At 38.5% G+C, this 19,298-nt stretch overlaps 2 protein-coding genes and 1 long non-coding RNA gene across 7 annotated transcripts in view; 2 read left to right on the top strand and 1 right to left on the bottom strand.

Moving 5' to 3' along the window:
- LOC311616863 overlaps positions 1-11,896 on the top strand; it is a 569,237-nt gene extending 557,341 nt beyond the window's left edge. The window contains exon 2 of the long non-coding RNA XR_014794007.1: positions 9,421-11,896. This is a non-coding gene — a long non-coding RNA (uncharacterized lncRNA). The remainder of the gene's footprint in view (positions 1-9,420) is intronic.
- Positions 1-11,896, top strand: part of DEK (DEK proto-oncogene) — a 34,619-nt gene extending 22,723 nt beyond the window's left edge. The window contains exons 8-11 of the mRNA XM_084872782.1: positions 3,015-3,150; positions 3,685-3,833; positions 7,607-7,675; positions 8,135-11,896. Of these exons, the coding sequence (XP_084728908.1) occupies positions 3,015-3,150; positions 3,685-3,833; positions 7,607-7,675; positions 8,135-8,146 (366 nt within the window). The 3' untranslated portion in view covers positions 8,147-11,896. The remainder of the gene's footprint in view (positions 1-3,014; positions 3,151-3,684; positions 3,834-7,606; positions 7,676-8,134) is intronic.
- Positions 10,435-19,298, bottom strand: part of KDM1B (lysine demethylase 1B) — a 49,549-nt gene continuing 40,685 nt past the window's right edge. For 4 of the 5 annotated variants that reach the window (XM_084872771.1, XM_084872772.1, XM_084872770.1 and 1 more), the window contains 2 exons: positions 18,422-18,574; positions 10,435-12,302 (listed from right to left, as the gene is read on the bottom strand). In XM_084872771.1, the coding sequence (XP_084728897.1) occupies positions 12,219-12,302; positions 18,422-18,574 (237 nt within the window). In that variant the 3' untranslated portion in view covers positions 10,435-12,218. Of the gene's footprint in view, positions 12,303-18,417; positions 18,575-19,298 lie in introns of all 5 variants that reach the window. The other variant, XM_084872774.1, reaches the window with a different exon arrangement.

Raw genomic sequence — 19,298 nt, 5'->3', positions numbered from 1 at the left:
ATGTACAGTGATGGCAGTGGAGCAAGAGAAAAGGTAAACACTAAAATCCAGTGAATTGCACTTAGAAATCTGGGCCCACTTAATTTTTGGAACAGGATGGTCTGTACACTTGAATTTTTCTCAAGAATAAATTCAACTCAATGTCTCTGTCCTTAAAGGAACAGATTGAATTATGATGATGATCAGAAATTGAGTATAAAACATTTGCAGAAACATGTGATTTGCAATATTTTTGGTATATAAACATCAGATTTTAAGTTATCTTGGGACGTTTGCTTATATAGAATACTTTTACCTTTGGAAGTATTAATTCATATTTTCTAATTTCATAGACCCTGGTTGAGACAAAGTAACTATAAATCAATATTGTCATTTTAATTTATCCACATATATATTCTTTGCTTTTGTCTTAGCAACTATGAGTTAGTATTTAAGAAAACAGCTTCTGAAGTCAGACTTATTTGAATCTTACTTTATTAGTTACGTGGCTATGGACAAAAATATAACTTCACTGAGCTTTAGTTTCCTCATATCCTCCTATCTAATAAAAGGGTAATATGCAAATTGACTGTCACTCCAACACACAAGATGGCTGCCCCCATGTGGACACAATATGGCCATCACAAGATAGCCAGCAGGGGAGGGCAGTTGTGAGGGACCAGGCCTGCAGGGGAGGGCAATTGGGAGGGAACAGGCCTGTAGGGGAGGGCAGTTGGGGATGACCATGCCTACAAGGAAGGGTAATTAGGGGCAATCAGGCCTGCAGGGGAGGGTAGTGGGGGGACCAGGCCTCCAGAGGAGGACAGTTGGGAGGGACAAGGCCTACAGGGGAGGGCAGTTGGGGGGAACCAGGCCTGCAGGGGAGGGCAGTTAGATGTAATCGGGCCAGCAGGGGAGTGGTTAGGGGGTGATCAGGCTGGCAGGCAGAAGCAGTTGGGGGCAAATCAGTCAAGCAGGCAGGCAAGCGGTTGGGAGCCAGCAGTCCTGGATTGTTAGAGGAATTTCTGACTGCCCATTTAGGTCCAATCCCACTGGGCAGTCAGGTATCCCTTGAGGGGTCCCAGATTGGAGAGGGTGCAAGCTAGACTGAAGGATATTTCCCCTCCTCCCTCCGCCCCATGCACAAATTTCATGCATGAATTTCATGCTCTGGGCCTCTAATATTATAATAAAAGCGTAATATGCTAATTAGACTCTGTGTTCCTTCTGGATGACCTTCTGGACAAAGCCGGGGTTGCAGGGGCCAAGGCAGAGGCAGTGGCCACAGCTGTGGGGGCTGAGCCCCTTGCACAAATTTTGTGCATCAGGCTTCTAGTATATTCATAACTAGTTATTTAGCAACTACTGTGCATCATGCACTATTTTAGGAGTGAGGGGATACATAGACGAACACAATGGTCAAAAAAATTCTGTCTTTATGGAATTTACATACGAGTTGGGAGAGACTGACAGTAAATAATGGCATAGTAATAGTATCTGTATTTGAGTCAAGATCATGTGAGGTAATTAATGCACATAAACTTTTCTAATAGTGTGGAATAAATGTGGGCATCTGTTTTTATTTTATTTTTTCCTCCATTTTTTATTAAGGTATTAGATGTGTACATATCTTACCACTGTCCCCTCCCCCACTCCACTCCCATACATGCCCTCACCCCCCAGTGTCTTGCGTCCATTGGTTATGCTTATATGCATGCATACAAGTCCTTCGCTTGATCTCTTATCTCCCCCACCTCTCCCTAACCTTCCTGCTGTAATTTGACAGTCTGTTTGATGCTTTACTGCCTCTGTATCTAACTTTTTGTACATCAGTTTATAATGTTCTTTATTATTCACAAATGAGTAAGGTCATGTGGTATTTTTTTTTTTTTTCATTGACTGGCTTATTTCACTTAGCATGATGTTCTCCAGTTCCATCCAGGTTGCTACAAATGGTAAGAATTCCTTCTTTTTATGGCAGCATAGTATTCCATTGTGTAGATGTACCATAGTTTTCTGATCCAGTCATCTGCTGATGGGCACCCAGGTTGTTTCCAAGTCTTAGCTATTGTAAATTTTGCTGCTATGAACATAGGGGTGTATATGTCCTTTCTGATTAGTGTTTCTAGTTTCTTAGGATATATTCCTAAAGGTGGGATTACTGGGTCAAGTGCGAGTTCCATTTGTTGGTATTTTAATGGGGAGTGCATTGAATCTATAGATTGCTTTGGGTAGTATGGACATTTCAATGATGTTGATTCTACCAATCCATGAACATGGTATGTTCTTCATCTGTTTATATCTTCCTCTATCGCTTTTTTTAGTGTCTTGTGGTTTTTTTCGTATAGGTGTTTTACCTCCTTAGTTAAGTTTATTCTTAGGTATCTTAATTTATTTGGTGCGATGGTAAATGGGATTGCTTTTTTAGTCTCTCTTTCTGTAAGTTCATTATTGGTGTATAGAAATGCCATAGATTTCTTGGTGTTTTCATTTATTAAGTCTGTTAGTGTTTTTATGGAGTCTTTTAGGTTTTTTATGTACAATATATCACCTGCAAATAAGGACAGCTTTACTTCTTCTTTTCCAATTTGGATGCCTTTTATTTCTTTTTGTCTAATTACAATGGCTAATACTTCCAGTACTCTGTCAAACAAGAGTGGTGAGAGTGGGCATCCCTATCTTCTTCCTGTTCTTAGGGGAAATGGTTTTAGTTTTTGCCCATTGAGTATGATGTTGGCTGTAGGTTTGTCATATAAGGCTTTTATTATGTTGAGGTACGATCCTTCTCTTCCCACCTTGTTGAGAGGCATCTATTATTTTTAGCGTTTGATTCTTGACTTCACATGATTAGTCCTATGTTGGCATAAAATTAAATTTATTGGGCATATTAGTCATCTTAAACATTAATAATTAGCAATACTCTATTATTGGTGATACTGAATACATTCATTTTCTCCTTATTGTTGATGGGTAAGAAGAAGTAGAGATAACATTTAATCTCATCAGTATATGTACTTTGCTTTCTTTTACAACAGCCACCGAAAAAGACATCTAAAAAAGAAAAACCTAAACAGAAAGCCACTTCTAAAAGTAAAAAATCTGTAAAGAATGCTAATGTGAAAAAGGCAGATAGCAGCACCACCAAGAAGAATCAAAACAGTTCCAAAAAAGGTATGTTAGAAATTATACATTTTTAGCAACTTTAAAGGTATACATACTGTAACATACTTTGTAAGTGTTTAGAAAATAGTTAAGCCGAAACTGGTTTGACTCAGTGGATAGAGCGTTGGCCTGCGGACTAAAGGGTGGGTCCCAGGTTCGATTCCGGTCAAGGGCATGTACCTTGGTTGCGGGAACATCCCCAGTGGGAGGTGTGTAGGAGGCAGCTGGTTGATGTTTCTAACTCTATCCCTTTCCCTTCCTCTCTGTAAAAAAATCAATAAAAATATATATATTAAAAAAATAAATAAACTAGGAAGAACATTGGGAAAAAAAGTTGTATACCAGTTTTTTATCGTTTATAATTTTTCAAAATTGACATTTGTATGTTTTATAGGTTATTTGTAGAGTGGTGATTTATAATTCCTTAAATCTAGATCCCTTTGAGAATCTAATGACTGCTTATAGAATTTTCCCCTATATATGTTGAATGGTAATTTACTATGTAAGAAAAAATTTTATTCACATGTAATGTCTTACTTTTAGAAAGTGAATCTGAGGATAGTTCAGATGATGAACCTTTAATTAAAAAACTGAAGAAACCTCCTACGGATGAAGAGTTAAAGGAAACAGTAAAGAAATTATTGGCCAGTGCTAACTTGGAGGAAGTTACAATGAAACAGATTTGCAAAAAGGTAATTGGACAGGTGCTTGGATAAGTTTGCTTTTATTTGAAAATTTCTTTCACCCATTGTTCAGTTTGAAGCCAGATTCTAATATGCATTCATTCATTCATTGAACACATACTATTGAACTACATGCCAGGCACTCTGTTTACATGTCTGGAGTAACCACATTAAATATAGTAAGTCAAAGCCTCTGCTCTTTGGAGTTGTTTCATAAATAACAGTAGAATGTATACAGTGAATAAAGTGCTACATTCCAAACTGCATAGGAAACTATCTTTTCCTGATCTAGAAACATTTTATTGATGCATCTTTAGATTGTTAGTTTTACAAAGCAAAAATCTCAATATTGGGAAATTTTAGAATTTGGTTTCTTACAGTAAAGTGAAATTGAAATTGGAAATGTATCAGTTGTGAAATATTCTATACCTTCTGAAGACATCTTTTTTTAATTTATTCGTTCAGTACTCACTGAGTCTTTACTACATATCAGGCCCTGGGATAGATGTGAGAGGTAGAACTGGAGAAGAGATTACTTCGCTTTAGGGAGATATAACTTCACTTTCAAGTCCAGTGAAATTGAAAGATATTTGTTTTGGTAATTAGAGTACAACTAGAGGCCCGATGCACGAAATTCATGCAAGGGGATCGGCCCTCAGCCCTTGTGGCCCCAGCTTCATCCGGAAGGCGTTTGGCTATCCGGTCTAATTAACATATTACGCATTTATTATTATAGATATTTGAGGACTGTGTTCGAAGAGTGAAAAAGGTGCTACAGCATTATCCAATTTGGGATTGAGAGGAAGGGGGTTGTGGAAACCTGGAAAAGCATCTAGGAAGAGATCTTGGAGGTTTAGCTGTGCCATACAATTGAGGAACATTGACACATTCACAAAATGTGACAAATAATGACTGAAGAATAGTGATTAGTTTAATTTGGCTGAAGACTAGACCTGGAAGTAAGTCACAGGTTAGAGAATACTAGTTTTTTAGTTTTTAAGTATGCCATGTTACAGAGTTTGGTTTTCTTTCTGAAACTAATGGAGAATTGGGAGATTGGGTAGGTTATTGAGAGCTATTTGGGTAAGTCGTAACTCAATCAGGTTTTTATTTTTAATAGTCATCCCAGACACATCAAGGACAGATTGGTGAAAATAACAAGAAACCCAGTTCATGTCATAGTCAAAGTTACAGGGTTGGCATAATCCAAGTCAGATATCAAGAGAGCCTGGTTAAAAGTGGTAAAAAGAATTTGGTGCATTAATCACAATAATGAATAGAATAAAAGGTATACTTTTTGAGAAAAGATGAGTTTTGTTCCAAACATATTGAGATGGGGGTGCTTGGAACATCAGGGTGAGAGAAATTCTTAACATTGTAGCTCTCAAATTAGGAGAGAAACCTAGACTAGGATATTGCTGCAAGTTAAAACCAGAAATATAGATCAGCTGCCCACAGAAGAAGACAAAGGGTGAGAAAAGCAAAGGACAGAGTCCTGGAGAGGTAATTTCTACAGAATATAAGAAACTATTGAGTTAGTGGTAGAGGGAAGGCCAGAGGGTGGTGCTATGAAAGCCACAAGGAAACATTTTCAAGGGCGAGGCGTAGTGCCAGTTAAAAGGAGTCGGATTACATGGGGCAGTGGCTATGGAAAAGCAGCTACTTCACAGAAAAAAGTAAGCATGGCCTTTAAACAAATGAAAACGTGCATAGCCTTCCCTAAACTGATGAGGACGATAGAAATTAAAAGGGAATATTTTTATTAGCTTGACAAAATATTTATGAAGAATAAAAGTTTTCATGGTTGGCAAGATATACGGAAACATTTTCTCATGCTTTAAGATGTAAAAGCTTTGGAGATCAATTAGGTAGTATCTTAAAATTTAAATTGCAAATACCCTTTAACCTAGCAATTCCATTTCTAGGTCTCTATTCTAAAGACATAGTCACATCTGCACAAAATGATTACGATAATGTTCAGCATGTCCAATACTGAAAAGTCAGAAACCACGTAAATGGCCTTCCATAGGGAAATTATTAAGTTGGTAACCACATCCATATTTTTGGAATACTTTGTAGCAGTTGAAAAGAGCATGGAAAAATTTTTCAGGTATTGTCAAAATTTTAAAACATGGAATATTCCATTTATCTAAATGCAGAAATACTATATTTCTATTGATACATTTGTGTATAAACTCATTTTTCAAGGAAGATCTGGAAAAATACACAGCAAACTGGTAACTGGTTTCCTCTGAGAAGAGGGGGGATGAAGGCAGAGTAGAGGGAAACTAGTTCTGTCTCTTTGAATGTTTGTTTTTTTAGTACATTCATGTAATTTTAAACAGGGATTATTAATATGGAGAGGTCAGGTGAGAAGGACTTGAGGGTTTTTTGGACTGGACAATTAGGAGATAATTGTTTACCTAAGAGCAATTTAAATGGGTGGTAAATGAGTAATGAGGAAAGTGAATGAATTAAAGCTTCTGTTTGAAGCATCTTGCTAAGGAGGGAAATAGATAAGGGAAGTGGATGCAAGTTAGTAAAATATTAAAGTCAGGGAGAGAAAGTACAAGCATGTGTTAGGCTGCTGTGAATGAAGCAGCTGAAGGCCAGGAGAGGAGGGATGGCTGTCTGCAGAAGGGCAGAAGATGGGACTTGAACCTAGACACAAATAAACTGGAGGGAAAGAGATATGTCAGAAAGTAGAAAAAATTGTAATAATAGCTTCTTGGTTGAGAACAGGAATGTGGGGCACTTGTGTAAGTGGATGAAATTGCCATTGACAGGAAGAATGAAAGGACCTGCTTAGAAATATTTGGGATTGCTGGGGAGGCTCTGACATGGAATACCATGGACTTACAACAGTATCAGTCTTTTCAAAGTGGTTACCTGTTCCCACAGCACTCTTTCCTCTGGTCCTAACCATAGAAAAGTTGGTAGATCAGTTCAGATTTGGAGGTTTGTAGAGAATGAACAAAAGACAAACAGAGTGAAAATGATTGACTATATTATTTTCAGGAATTGGCAAACGATAGCAAGCAGGCCAATTCTATCTTGCTGTTTTTGTATTGTAACCCAGCCATGCCCTTTCATTTAAGTATTATTGCCTAGGGCAGCTTTCACGCCACAATGACATAGTTGATGAGACAGAAAATGCATTGTTGGAAAAGCTGAAAAGATTTATTAATCTGGTCCTTTAAAGAAAAGTGTGCTGACCTTGAACTATACCACAGGAGTGAAGCTGGCAGGGTGCATTTGGAGTCAGGATTAGAAGTCATTGTGAAGTTAAGCAGCAGGTATCAGGTTGATAAAAGAGGGGAATTTAGAGTAAGATTTTAGGAATAGAGGACTCTTGAGACCAGGTGGGTCTGAGTGATTCAGCTATGAGGAAGGGATTGCACAATGAGTAAAGGATAAAGTACACTAGAGTACAAGTTGAATTATAAGTAATTGGATGATATAACAGAAGAAAATGAGAATAAAGAACATCTGGCCTGCCAATATAAAGAATTCAGTTCACTTAGTTAAGATCTAAGTAGATGTTTTCCTCACTCATGTTTATTGTTAATTCAACTGATTTTCCCAGTTTAAAACAAAATCCTTGCATGACACTTTATTTTCTGCTCTATATAGAGTATTATTAAAACTCATTTGCAATGGAATTCTCTTGTGAACTAGAGTACTATTAGAACATACATGCAGCTATTTATATATACATTTCTTTTTTATCCAAAGATAGAGCATTATTGGATTTTTAACATAGTTTTTTATTTTCACTATAGGTATATGAAAATTACCCTGCTTATGATTTAACTGAAAGAAAAAGTTTCATAAAAACAACTGTTAAAGAGGTAAATATATCCACTGTTTCTAACTTTGATCATTTTAGACATAAGAGACAAAAAAAATCTATATCAGAATTGCATCCTTTTCAAACTATCATACTAACACATTTGATCCTCAAATTTCCTCAAAATAGATGGGGGAAGATAATTCTTTTTATTCTCATTTTAGAGCTTAAAAAATAAAACCTGCACATTAGTGGCAACACCTGACCTTGGATGAGGAAAATGCAGGCTCGGTCTACTGGGCATCTCAGAGCACTCACACACTATTTGAGCACATGTTTCTGTCCACCAGTCAAAGGCAGGAGAAAATCATCAATAGCTATAGTTTCTGTGGATCCCAGCTGATTTTCCAAGATCACAATAGTAAAATAAAGTTTAAAAATGAAATAAAGTTTTATGCCTTATTTATACCTAATAGTGTATGTTTGGTATGGGAAAATAATGTTTCTCTTTTCATTACAGCTAATTTCTTGAGAAAGAGGACAGAGACAGATGACTTGTTCCATGGATTTGAAGATTTTGTTTATACCATTATACCAGCAAAGAGAATATTTCCTTTTCTAAATGCTTGCAAGCATTGTGTTGGTAGAATTTACTGACTTTTTTTTATCTTGGGTGTTAACGTAAATTTGCATTTGCCATTTTTTAAATTGCATTTCTATGCAGTTTTTAGTTTAAATTTTTGCATGGCAGTAATTGTTTCTTGCTTTTATAGTTCCATTTTGTACATTTTGAATTTCTTTATATAAGGTCATAGATTCTTGAGCTGTTATAGTTATTAGTGCAGTTAATATTAGCTTGTTTAAGACATTTTTAATTGAGTAGGACAGAAACTATTATAATTGGCATTTATACATGCAAAAACCAATGCAGTATTTAGAATATGACATATTTTGAATACAACACCTGTCAGTGTAAAAACTCAATGGCAGTGTGTTCATCATATTAAGAATGTACAAATGTTAGCTGTCCAGATGAGTAAATTGGAACTTTTCTCCTGCATGTGTAGATATGTTGATTTGTCAGCATGACAAAAGGGACAGATGTTATTTTTGTATTTTCCAAAACAAATTGGTTGTATATAGTTTTTTTATTTCTTGTGAGATCAATTTTTAAACCCATATAGATAGGTATCTTTACAGTCATAAACTGAAATGTCAGTGTTCAGCCAGATGGTATTATAGAGCAGTGGAAGTCAGAATTCAGTAAAGAAAACACTGAAGGACACAAACAGATAGTTCTCTACTTTGCTTTCAAAGTGTCATTGACTTTTAGTTTTAGTTTCAATTCTGCAACCATTGTCTATAGACACATTTTCTATTAATGATAGGCCAAAATCAATAAATCAGAATTTCAAAAATTTAGGGAAAATTGGGATTAAGTACAAGAACATTGGCTTATAATAAATGACTGATTTTTTTATTAACTGCTTTTGCCCATATACAATGCTGGTATTTACAGGAAACCTGGATCTTTATAATTATGACAAAAATTCCAAGGTACAATGCTAGAAGATAATTGTGTAGGCAGTGTCTCTGACAAAATATTTCTCAAAAATGGTAAGACTTTTTTTTTTTTTTTAAATATTTTTTATTGGATTTTTCACAGAGAGGAAGGGAGAGGGATAGAGAGCTAGAAACGTCAATGAGAGAGAAACATTGACCAGTTGCCTCTTGCACACCCCCTACTGGGGATGTGCCTGCAACCAATGTACATGCCCTTGACCGGAACTGAACCTGGGACCTTAGTCCGCAGACCGACGCTCTATCCACTGAGCCAAACCGGTTTCGGCGGTAAGACTTATTTTTAACATTAAAGAAATTTAATGTGTCTGTGGAATTAGAGCTATTGGGTTTTAAATTTTGGCTAAATCAGGATTCTAAGTGATTCAACATACAGGCCACCCCTGAATGAAACTAATTTGTCTTTTAAATTGACTGTCTTAATCAGTTTAATAATTTCTGAATTTTAAAACAAGCTGCTTATGAGAGAATTAGGCCTTTTGATATACCAGTTGAGTATTTAAAATAAAAATATCTTTGCATCATAGAACAGAAATTTGTAAACATCTGTTGGTTGTTAACAGGTATTTTCACAGTTTGATTTGTTTCTTGATAAAATTGTTAAGACGTTAGAAAAAGATACACTTAATAAATGAATGAAATAAACTAAAACTTACGTGTTGGCCTTTGGTTTTAAATATAATTCGTTCCTATAAACTTTGTCAATAAAAGTAATGAACATGCTTTTGTCTCTCACATTTGATATCTTAGAAGTTTTTATAGCATTTACCCTCTGTATGAGAATTTCAGAACATGGGTTTTTAAGTGGATTTAGTCCTAGAGACAAGTAATGAGGATTTTAAAAAATATACACATTTACCATATTTAATATTAAGTAGGTTTTTCCTTTGTTTGTAGCACAAGTTTAAGCACCCAGAGACTAAAGTAATAATTTACTGTGAGCCTTTTTAAATGAAAAATATTTTGCATTTATCACCTATGTAATTATAGCCTATGTAATTTAAGAGTGTTGTGCAGCGATTAAGTACACTACAAAGAAAGCCTGGGAAAACCAGCAGTGATTTACAAAAGTTGATCAAGGTTAACAGTTGTAATTGAAAGGGGCTATAGAGTAATGCTTATGACCTAAAAGGTCTAAAAGAGGGTTTGGAGGTGAAAGGATTGAGTTGATGAGTGTAAAGTTCGTGGTGAAAATGTAACTACTTAATAAGTGTGTTTTCATTACTACAGTGCACAGTGTATTTGAAAAACAAGTCTAGTTTTTATTAAGTAATTTTACACAACAAGCTGTTCACAATCTGCAGTTAAAACACGGTATATTCACAGTTACTTAATTACAAAATCTCCCGAACAAAGAAAAACATATTCAAAGTAACTCAAGAATTTAAAGGAAAGTACCTTAAAAAACAAAATGTCAGATGTAGATACTTGAGACAATGAGGATTTTTTTATATACATTTACCATACTTTATTAAGTAGGTTTTCCTTTGAAGCACAAGTTTAAGTGCCCAGAGACGAAAGTAATAATTTACTGTGAACCATTTCAAACGTAAAATATTTTGCATTTATCACTTAACACATGCTATTCTTTAAATGTTTAACACCTTAAAGCGGAACACTCCCTAAATAGTACCGAGTCATCAGATAAATACCAACATTTCCCTGTGTTAACACAGAAGCTAATATCCTTTATTTTTCTTTCATTTGTATCATACTTTGATGGGAGTGGAAGTGTGTCTGAGTTCACCGAAAACACCACACATTCTTTGCACATGATACTTTGTATTTATAAGCTGACTCTAAATTTAAAAAATACCTACTATTTTGAGAAGTGGCTTTAAAATTATTTTGCATCCCTTTGTTTTTGAGTCCTTTTTTAAAGCAGACGGATACAATTGAAAAACCTGTTCAGAGCCTTTAAAACAAAAGAACTTGTTATCCATGTTTTACCTGTAAACAAATTTCTTGGCAAGTTAAGCATCCTGAAGACCCTGAAAGCAATGTCTTATTTTTAATGACATTTTTTTGGTCATGAGTGACAAAAGAAGAAAGGAAGTATTTGCCATGTTCTCAGGCTCTTATGATATGGCTTATAAATTATGTAATATTTATCAGGATATCACATTTTCCTGCAGTTTTCCAGTGGACCTGCCTATGGAATACTGAAAACATAATTTTGTAAAAAAGACAGTGTGAAGAGGTTTTATTATTCTGACAAGATATTTTGCTAGTAGTTGCCAAAATTAAGGCTATTTAAAGTGTGTCATCTGCCCAAACTTGGCTCAAAGAGAAATAGCCCTGTAGTTTATGTCTAGTATGAAGACCACAATGTCCCTACCCCATTTTCAATGGTATAAACCTGGTACTGCTGAAGAATTGAAAATTTTGCTCTTTTTGCCAATGAGTGCACAAATCTAAAATGTTTTATCACAAAAGATACCTGAATTTAAATTTCTTTTGAAAATCCAATGGGAAGTATAATATAGTCTAGAAGCTTCATTAACTTTTGACTGAAAAGTTTGTGCTGTATCCAAAAAGGAAAGATTTCTATCTAAGTTTTAAGTAAAAGCTCAATATTGGAGCTATACAAAAATCTTAAGGCTCATTGGCAAAGGTAGTGATAAGTTGTCATAGAAGAAAAATACATGGCTCTATCTGATTTTTTTAAATGATTTCTCAGTGTCTGAGAACTGATCAGCTAGAGGTCAAATTTAAGGGACTCTCCAACCATGAAAGAGTCATTTTCAAGTTCTTAATTTAAGCCTATATCCTACCTTTTTCTGAAATTCAGAAGATTTAGCACTAGACCTGTGGAAAATGCAATAAAATTTAAGTGCTTATAAATTGGTTCTTGGGGCTAATGCTTTCAGAGTGGTGACATGGGTTTACATTATCAAGCCACCTTAGGAACAGTTCAGTTTTGTTATCCACAGAGGGTTTTGTTTGATTTTATGAAAGTGAGGTTAACATGTTTCAAACTTTCCCACTTGTACAGAAGAAATCTGGGTTTAGACAGAATCCATTTAAAATGCTGCAATCTTGCTTGCTTCTCGAACGCCGCTCAAATAGGCCCCTGTAACCGTTTGTGGGAAATGTCTGTTTGTTGCCTGTAAAAAATAATTGCATAATTTGAAGTCACGTATAAGGAATTCAGGTGATAGTCAAAGATGATACAAACTTATGCCTTCTGATCCTCCTAAAATAAAGACTAGTGCCACTCCTGTGTGCTGATGCTAACGGTACTCACTCATATAGCACTTGACCTTTTCTGGTGATCTTACATGCTTTACCAAACGCATTCATTCTATAATGTGAAGTATTGTTTGGCATTCAATAAGGTACTTACATATGCCAAATACTGGAATTAAGTACAGTGAATAAGATATAGTGCTTCTCAATATACAAGTAAGTAATCTAGCTCTTAAGTCAGCAATAAAAACAAGCACAGAAATTGAATCACATTTAATCCACAGTTGATGTTTTGCTAGATGGGTGGAACAAAAAGATGGAGTTGAGGTAATCGAAGAACAAACCAGTAAAACATGAAGGGAAAAGTCAAAAGGTTGAGGGGCTGTCAATGGGATAACCTCACTGTCAAGGAGTTTGTAGTGGGAACAATATGCAAACCTAGAACTGGAAAGTAGGCCTGGGATATGGCTACTTTCCCATAGAGTGAAATGGAGTGAGCAAGTCTTGGAAAATGGGTAAGAAACAACATTCCACGTGAGCTACATGGTTAGGTTCCATGCCACCTAAATTGACGGCTGGGGTGAAAGGGATGTGACATGGAACCTAGAAGTGACAAAAACTCCAATCAATGGAAGGATCAGGTCAGCAGGAATACAATTACTATAGGAGGAGAGAGTGACTGGTAGAAACCACAAAAAAATGGCTTTTATAAGAAAATAACTATCAAAGGAAAGCAAAAAGGTTCTACATCCTGCTCATTGTCTAGGGCACATAAGCATAATACGGCCATCACCTGGAAGCAGCTGACAGTTGCCAGGTATGCAGCCTCCCTGTTCCTACAAAGCTGGCTCTTCACAGGCCAAGGACTAATCAAAGATCACTGGTTTCTAAATGATGGTCTTTTGTGATCATTTAAAAATTATTAGAGCCGAAACCAGTTTAGCTCAGTGGATAGAGCGTCAGCCTGTGGACTGAAAGGTCCCAGGTTCGATTCCAGTCAAGAGCATGTACCTTGGTGGCGGGCACATCCCCAGGAGGGTTGTGCAGGAGGCAGCTGATCAATGTTTCTCTTTCATCGATGTTTCTAACTTTCTATCCCTCTCCCTTCCTCTCTGTAAAAAATCAAAATATGTTTTTAAAAAATTATTAGAAAAAGTGAAAACACCCACTCTATTGTAGCTAAAGCTAGAGACTGTGATAATTCCAAACTATAACATACTAAGAATGAAAGCAGATAAAAGTGCTGAGAAGTCACTGCTAAGTTTTTAGGGGTAGGAGAGGATGAAGTAATAACAAAAGCAAGCCAATTCACCCCAAAGAATCCTTAAAAAGTCTCAGCCACTGAGCACCAGGAACCATGCAAGCAGAGAGGTTTGGCATAGGTGAAAACAGAATTAAAGGCTATGAAGAGCATTCTGGTCCCTCCCCAGGTTTCCCACTGCATTTGCTATACTCCCACAAAAGCGTGTGTCTGATGGAGAGGGCAGAGGTAAGTGCCAAACAAAAGGGTGATTAAGTGAAGTCTTCATAACTAAGGCTTCAGACTCCAAGAAGTAAAACAAGAAAGAAGATCGCTCACATTAGGATAGTTATAAAAAACACTGTGGTATTGAGGATGTGCAGAAACTTGAACTCCTGTGCCCTGTTGTTGCAAGTAGAAAACAGTTGCTGTGGAAACTATAGTGGATCTAAACCTTAAAAACAGGATTAGTATATGATCCAGCAATGAATGTCTCTTCTGGGTAAATAGCCAAAAAAACTGAAAGGTTGGTTTTTTTTAGAACTGAAAGGTTCTTGAAGAGATATCTGTACACCCATGTTCACAACAGCATTGTTCATAAGAGAATTTTTTAAAAAGGTAGAAGAAACTCAGGTGTCCAGGACAGATTAATGGGGAAATAAAATGTGATATCCTATCTAATAAAAGAACAATATGCAAATTAACTATCACTGCTCCACAAGCCACGCCCGCCAGCCAATCAGAGCGAGTATGCAAATAAACAGCCAAAATGGCTACAGCCACAGAGAGCAGGAGGGAGGCGTTTCCCTGGCAACGGAGGAAGCCAAACTTTGCACCTGCCCTAGCCGGCCTAAGCCTCCACTCAAGGCTACAAAGTTTAAATTATAGAAGGTAAACAAATCCAAACAGAAACGGCTGCCGCCACTGAGCAAGCAGGAGGCTTGGCTTCGCTCTAGGCTACAAAGTTTCAATTGTAGAAGGTAAATATATCCCTGATACCAGGGCCACCACAGGCCTCTTGCTCAGGCTGGCCCATGCCCCAAGGGAACCCCCACCCTGATCCAAGACACCCTTCAGGGCGAACCAGCTAGCCCCCACCCCTGCACCAGGCCTCTATCCTATCTAATAAAAGAGTAATATGCAGATTGACCATCACTCCAACACAAAATATGGCTGCCCCCATGTGGTCAAAGATGACTGCCCCCATGTGGACACAAGATGGCCAGCAGGGGAGGGCAGTTGGGAGGCACCAGGCCTGCAAGGCAGGGCAGTTGTGGTTGATCAGACAAATAGGGAGGGCAGTTGGGAGGCATCAGGCCTGCAAGGGAGGGCAGTTGAAGGCGATAAACCCTGCAGGGGAGGGCAGTTAGGGGTGACCAGGCAGGCAGAGGAGGGAAGTTGGGGGTAAATGGGCTGGCAGGGGAGTAGTTAGACATCAATCAGGCTGGCATGGGAGCGGTTAGGGGGTGATCAGGCTGGCAGGCAGAAGTGGTTAGGGGCAATCAGGAAGGCAGGCAGGCAAGCAGTTGGGAGCCAGCAGTCCTGGATTATGAGAGGGATGTCCGACTGGGATCGGGCCTAAATGGGCAGTCAGACATCCCTCAAGGAGTCCCAAATTGGAGAGGGTGCAGGCTGGGCTGAGGGACAACCTTCCCCCCCTTTCCCGTGCACGAATTTTGTGCACGGGCTTCTAATATACATATAATAGAGTATTATTTAGTCTTAAAAAGGAAGCGCATTCTGACACAATACAACACAGATGAAACTTAAGGACATTATACTCAGTGAAATAAGCCAGTCACAAAAGGAAAAGCACTGTATGATTCCACTTATATAATGATGTTCCTTGAACAAATCCATAAAGACAGAAAGTGGTAGCTGCCAGGGGCTGAGGAGAGGAGAGTTATTTATTGGGGACAGAGTTTCAGTTTTGTAGGATGAAAAAGTTCTGGATATGGATAGTGGTAAGCGTTGTACAACAGTGTGAATGTATTTAATGTCATTTAACCGTACACTTAAATAGTTAAGACAGTAAATTTTGTTATGTGTGGCTTATCACAATGTTAAAAATAGATATATAAAAAGAAGAGAGGGGTCCGAGCCCTACACTAGGCTCCCCAGCCAGGGATTCCAGTGCCAGGAAGAGAAGTCCCCATAATAATTGGCAGTAAAAACCAGTGGGGATTGTGGCTGTGACACAGAGGCAGTTCCTCTTAAAGGGCTCATGCATAGATTTATTCAGACTCATTTCCTCTGAGCTCCAGCACCAGGGCAACAGCTCGAAAAGCAGCAGACATAAAGGGAGGAACGGAATTGCTTGGCATTAGAGCGAGAACTGGAGGGGCATTTTCTTCCCAACGGAAGTGCTGGCAGAAGCAATTGTTCCTTTTCTGAGCCCACCGCTGAGAGCTAGCAGACAGCTGCCATATACGAGTCTCCATCAACTTGGCTCACACTGTTGGCCCTGTCCTGGTGATTCCCTGAGACCCTACCCCACCCAATTGCAGGCCCACTCAAGCATTTCCCAGTGGCTTTTCTATACAAACTGCTGTCTTGACTCATATACTTCAGACTTTCCTAAAGTTTCGCAAACAAGCAGCATCTGGCCTTGGTGTGCCCAGTATTTCTTGCTAAGTGGCCCCAGGCCCAGCACACTAGCAGCAGCAGGCCTTGGTTAGCAACTTGATTTCACCTGGACACCTCCAAGCCAGCACAAGTAGCAGCAATTTTCCAATCACTTAGTATCTTATGCTGGGGGCCCCAGGCAGAATATAAGAGGTGGCTAACCTAGGCTTGCACCTCCAGGGAGGCCTCAGAGCCACTGCAACTGGTGGACAGCTTTAGGCCATGTTGAAGCACCACCCAACCACATCTGTAATACTTTCAGATAATAAAGATAAATAAATAAAAAAAAAAAACAACAACACACACAATAACATGCAAAAGGTTAAAGACAAAAAGAATCTTAAAAACAACAGGATAAAAACAGTTACCTACAAGGGAGCACCCATAAGACTGTCAGCTGATTTGTCAACAGAAACTTTGCAGGCCAGAAGGGAGTGGCAAGAAATATGCAAAGTGATGAAAAGAAGGATCTACAACTAAGATGATTCTACCCAGCAAAGCTATCATTTAGAATCAAAGGACATTTAAAGAGCTTTCCAGACAAGAAAAAGCTAAAGGAATTTATCACGACCAAACCATATTACATGAAATGTTCAAGGGTCTTCTTTCAAAGGAAGAAGAAGAAAGATTAAAAATATGAAAAAAGCAATAAATATATATCTATCAACAATTGAATCTGAAACATAGAAACAAGCAGAACAGAAACAGACTCATGGTACAGAGAACATTTTGATGGTTGCCAGATGGGAGGGGGTTGGGAATGGCTGAAAAAGGTGAAGGGATTAAGAATTACAAATTGGTAGTTACAGAATAGTCATGGCAATGTAAACTACAGCATAGGGAATATAGTCAATAATACTAATAACTGTGTATAATATCAAATGTGTTTGAAATTTATCAGGATCTTTTAGTAAGTTATGTGATATCTAATCACTGGGATGCATACCTAAAACTAATATACACTCAGTGGCCAGATTATTATGATCTCTGAACACATAATAATCTGGCCACTCGGTGTATATCCTATATAATAAAAGGCTAATATGCAAATTGTCCCCTCGACCAGGAGTTCGACCAGTAGGCAGGCTAGCCAACCACCCATATTCCCCACTCATGCATGAATTCATGCACCAGGCCTCTAACACACACACACACACACACACACACACACACACTAGAGGCCCGGTGCACTAAATTCGTGCGGGGGGGGGGGGGGAGGGGGGGCTCATCCTCAGTCCAGCCTGCACCCTCTCCAATCTGGGACATCCCTCTCACAATCCAGGACTGCTGGCTCCCAAATGCTCGCCTGCCTGCCTTCCTGATTGTCCCTAATTGCTTCTGCCTGCCAGCCTGATCATCCCCTAACCACTCCCTTGCCAGCCTGACTGATGTCTAACTGCTCCCCTGCCAGCCTGATTGCCCCTAACTGCCCTCCCCTGCAGGCTTGCTTGCCCCCAACTGCCCTCCCTTGCAGACATGGTCCCTCCCAACTGCCTTCCCCTGCTGGCCATCTTGTGGTGGCCATCTTGTGTCCACATGGGGGCAGCCACCTTGTGTGTTGGAGTGACAGTCAATATGCATATTACTCTTTTATTAGATAGTATATACACTGAGTGGCCAGATTATTATGCATTCAGAGATCATAATAATCTGGCTACTCAGTGTATATTGTATGTCAACCATAACTGAAAAATTAAAAAATATTTAAAGTTAAAAAAAAAAAGAAATAAGCTAGTGGGAAAAAAAAAAGGGGGGGGGGGAGAGGGGCTTATTATGACTGCGTAAGAATGGAATCAATGAATACCCTGGCTTGGCAGTAAGCAACATTTACCTAGTCATATCACATAAACACTGACAGCAACTTCATTGTGAAATAACAATGTTGTAAAGTGAGTAAATGGGCTAAATCTTTAACCTGATAGAAAGTCAGTAGATAATGTCTAATTTGTTAAATCAGAAGACAATATAAATATTTTAAAACATAAAGTAAATTCCAGAAGATATAACAGAAAGAGTTAAAAACTGCTCTAGGATTTTAAGAGGACATCCGTTGTTTGTCATCATAAGTCTTGACAGTATTTGACACAGGTTTTAAACTCTGGACATATATCACTTTAATTAAAATAAAGTAGTCAAAATAAAAGTAATTGGGCTCAGGATCATGATACACACCTCGCCAGCAAAGAAGAGGGTTCCTTGTATTTCTTCAGCAATGATGTCGTAGGCTTCGCCGCTCCCACCTGTCTTCACAAAACTGTATGCCATTTGGATCCAGGGGTCTGTGCTCCACCGAGTGACAAAATACTTTGTGGGATCTGGGACTTCCTGTGTTGATGTGAAGCAATCATAAAATGGGATCAAGAAGGGAGATGGACATGAGGCAACACAATAAACATTCAGTCTTCCTTCCCATTAGAAGTTGAGCTCCTTGTAGCCATGCTGAAACAGCCATTCTCAGTATGTTCCTCTGAGCCCAGTATGATGCTCCCCGTATCTGTGCACTATTTTCTACCTCTTGCCCCAGCTCTGCAACCTACCCCCACTTGCATCTCCTCACTTTTCACTTTATCCTTCTGCCAAACACACATTCTCCCCCACCTACCTGGGCCATCACCACTGGCTAAGCGTTTGGGCATTCCCTTCCCACCGCCTGGCCTGTACTACAGAGAAAGAAAGGGCCGAAACCGGTTTGGCTCAATGGATAGAGTGTCGGCCTGCGGACTGAAAGGTCCCAGGTTCGATTCCGGTCAAGGGTTGCGGGCACATCCCCAATAGGGGGTGTGCAGGAGGCAGCTGATCGGTGTTTCTCTCTCATCGATGTTTCTGGCTCTCTATCCCTCTTCCTTCCTCTCTGTAAAAAAAATCAATAAAATATATTTTTTAAAAAAGAAAGGGGTCTCTGGCCCAGAGTCGGAAAGGGAAGACTGGAGTTCTAGGGCCTTAAGGTGAAATTCTCAACAGGCTCCTCCACAGAAGGCTATCCTAGGATCTGTTTCACACTAAGTTTTAAATCATTTTATAGGCTGACTTCTGAAAACCACCACCATCA

Source organism: Pipistrellus hanaki (genome assembly GCF_964339955.1).
Source record: "Pipistrellus hanaki genome assembly, chromosome: 2".
NCBI classification, from domain to species: domain Eukaryota; kingdom Metazoa; phylum Chordata; class Mammalia; order Chiroptera; family Vespertilionidae; genus Pipistrellus; species Pipistrellus hanaki.
The sequence above is the reverse complement of the archived record's forward strand: the minus strand, read 5'-3'. Positions and strand labels throughout refer to the sequence as shown.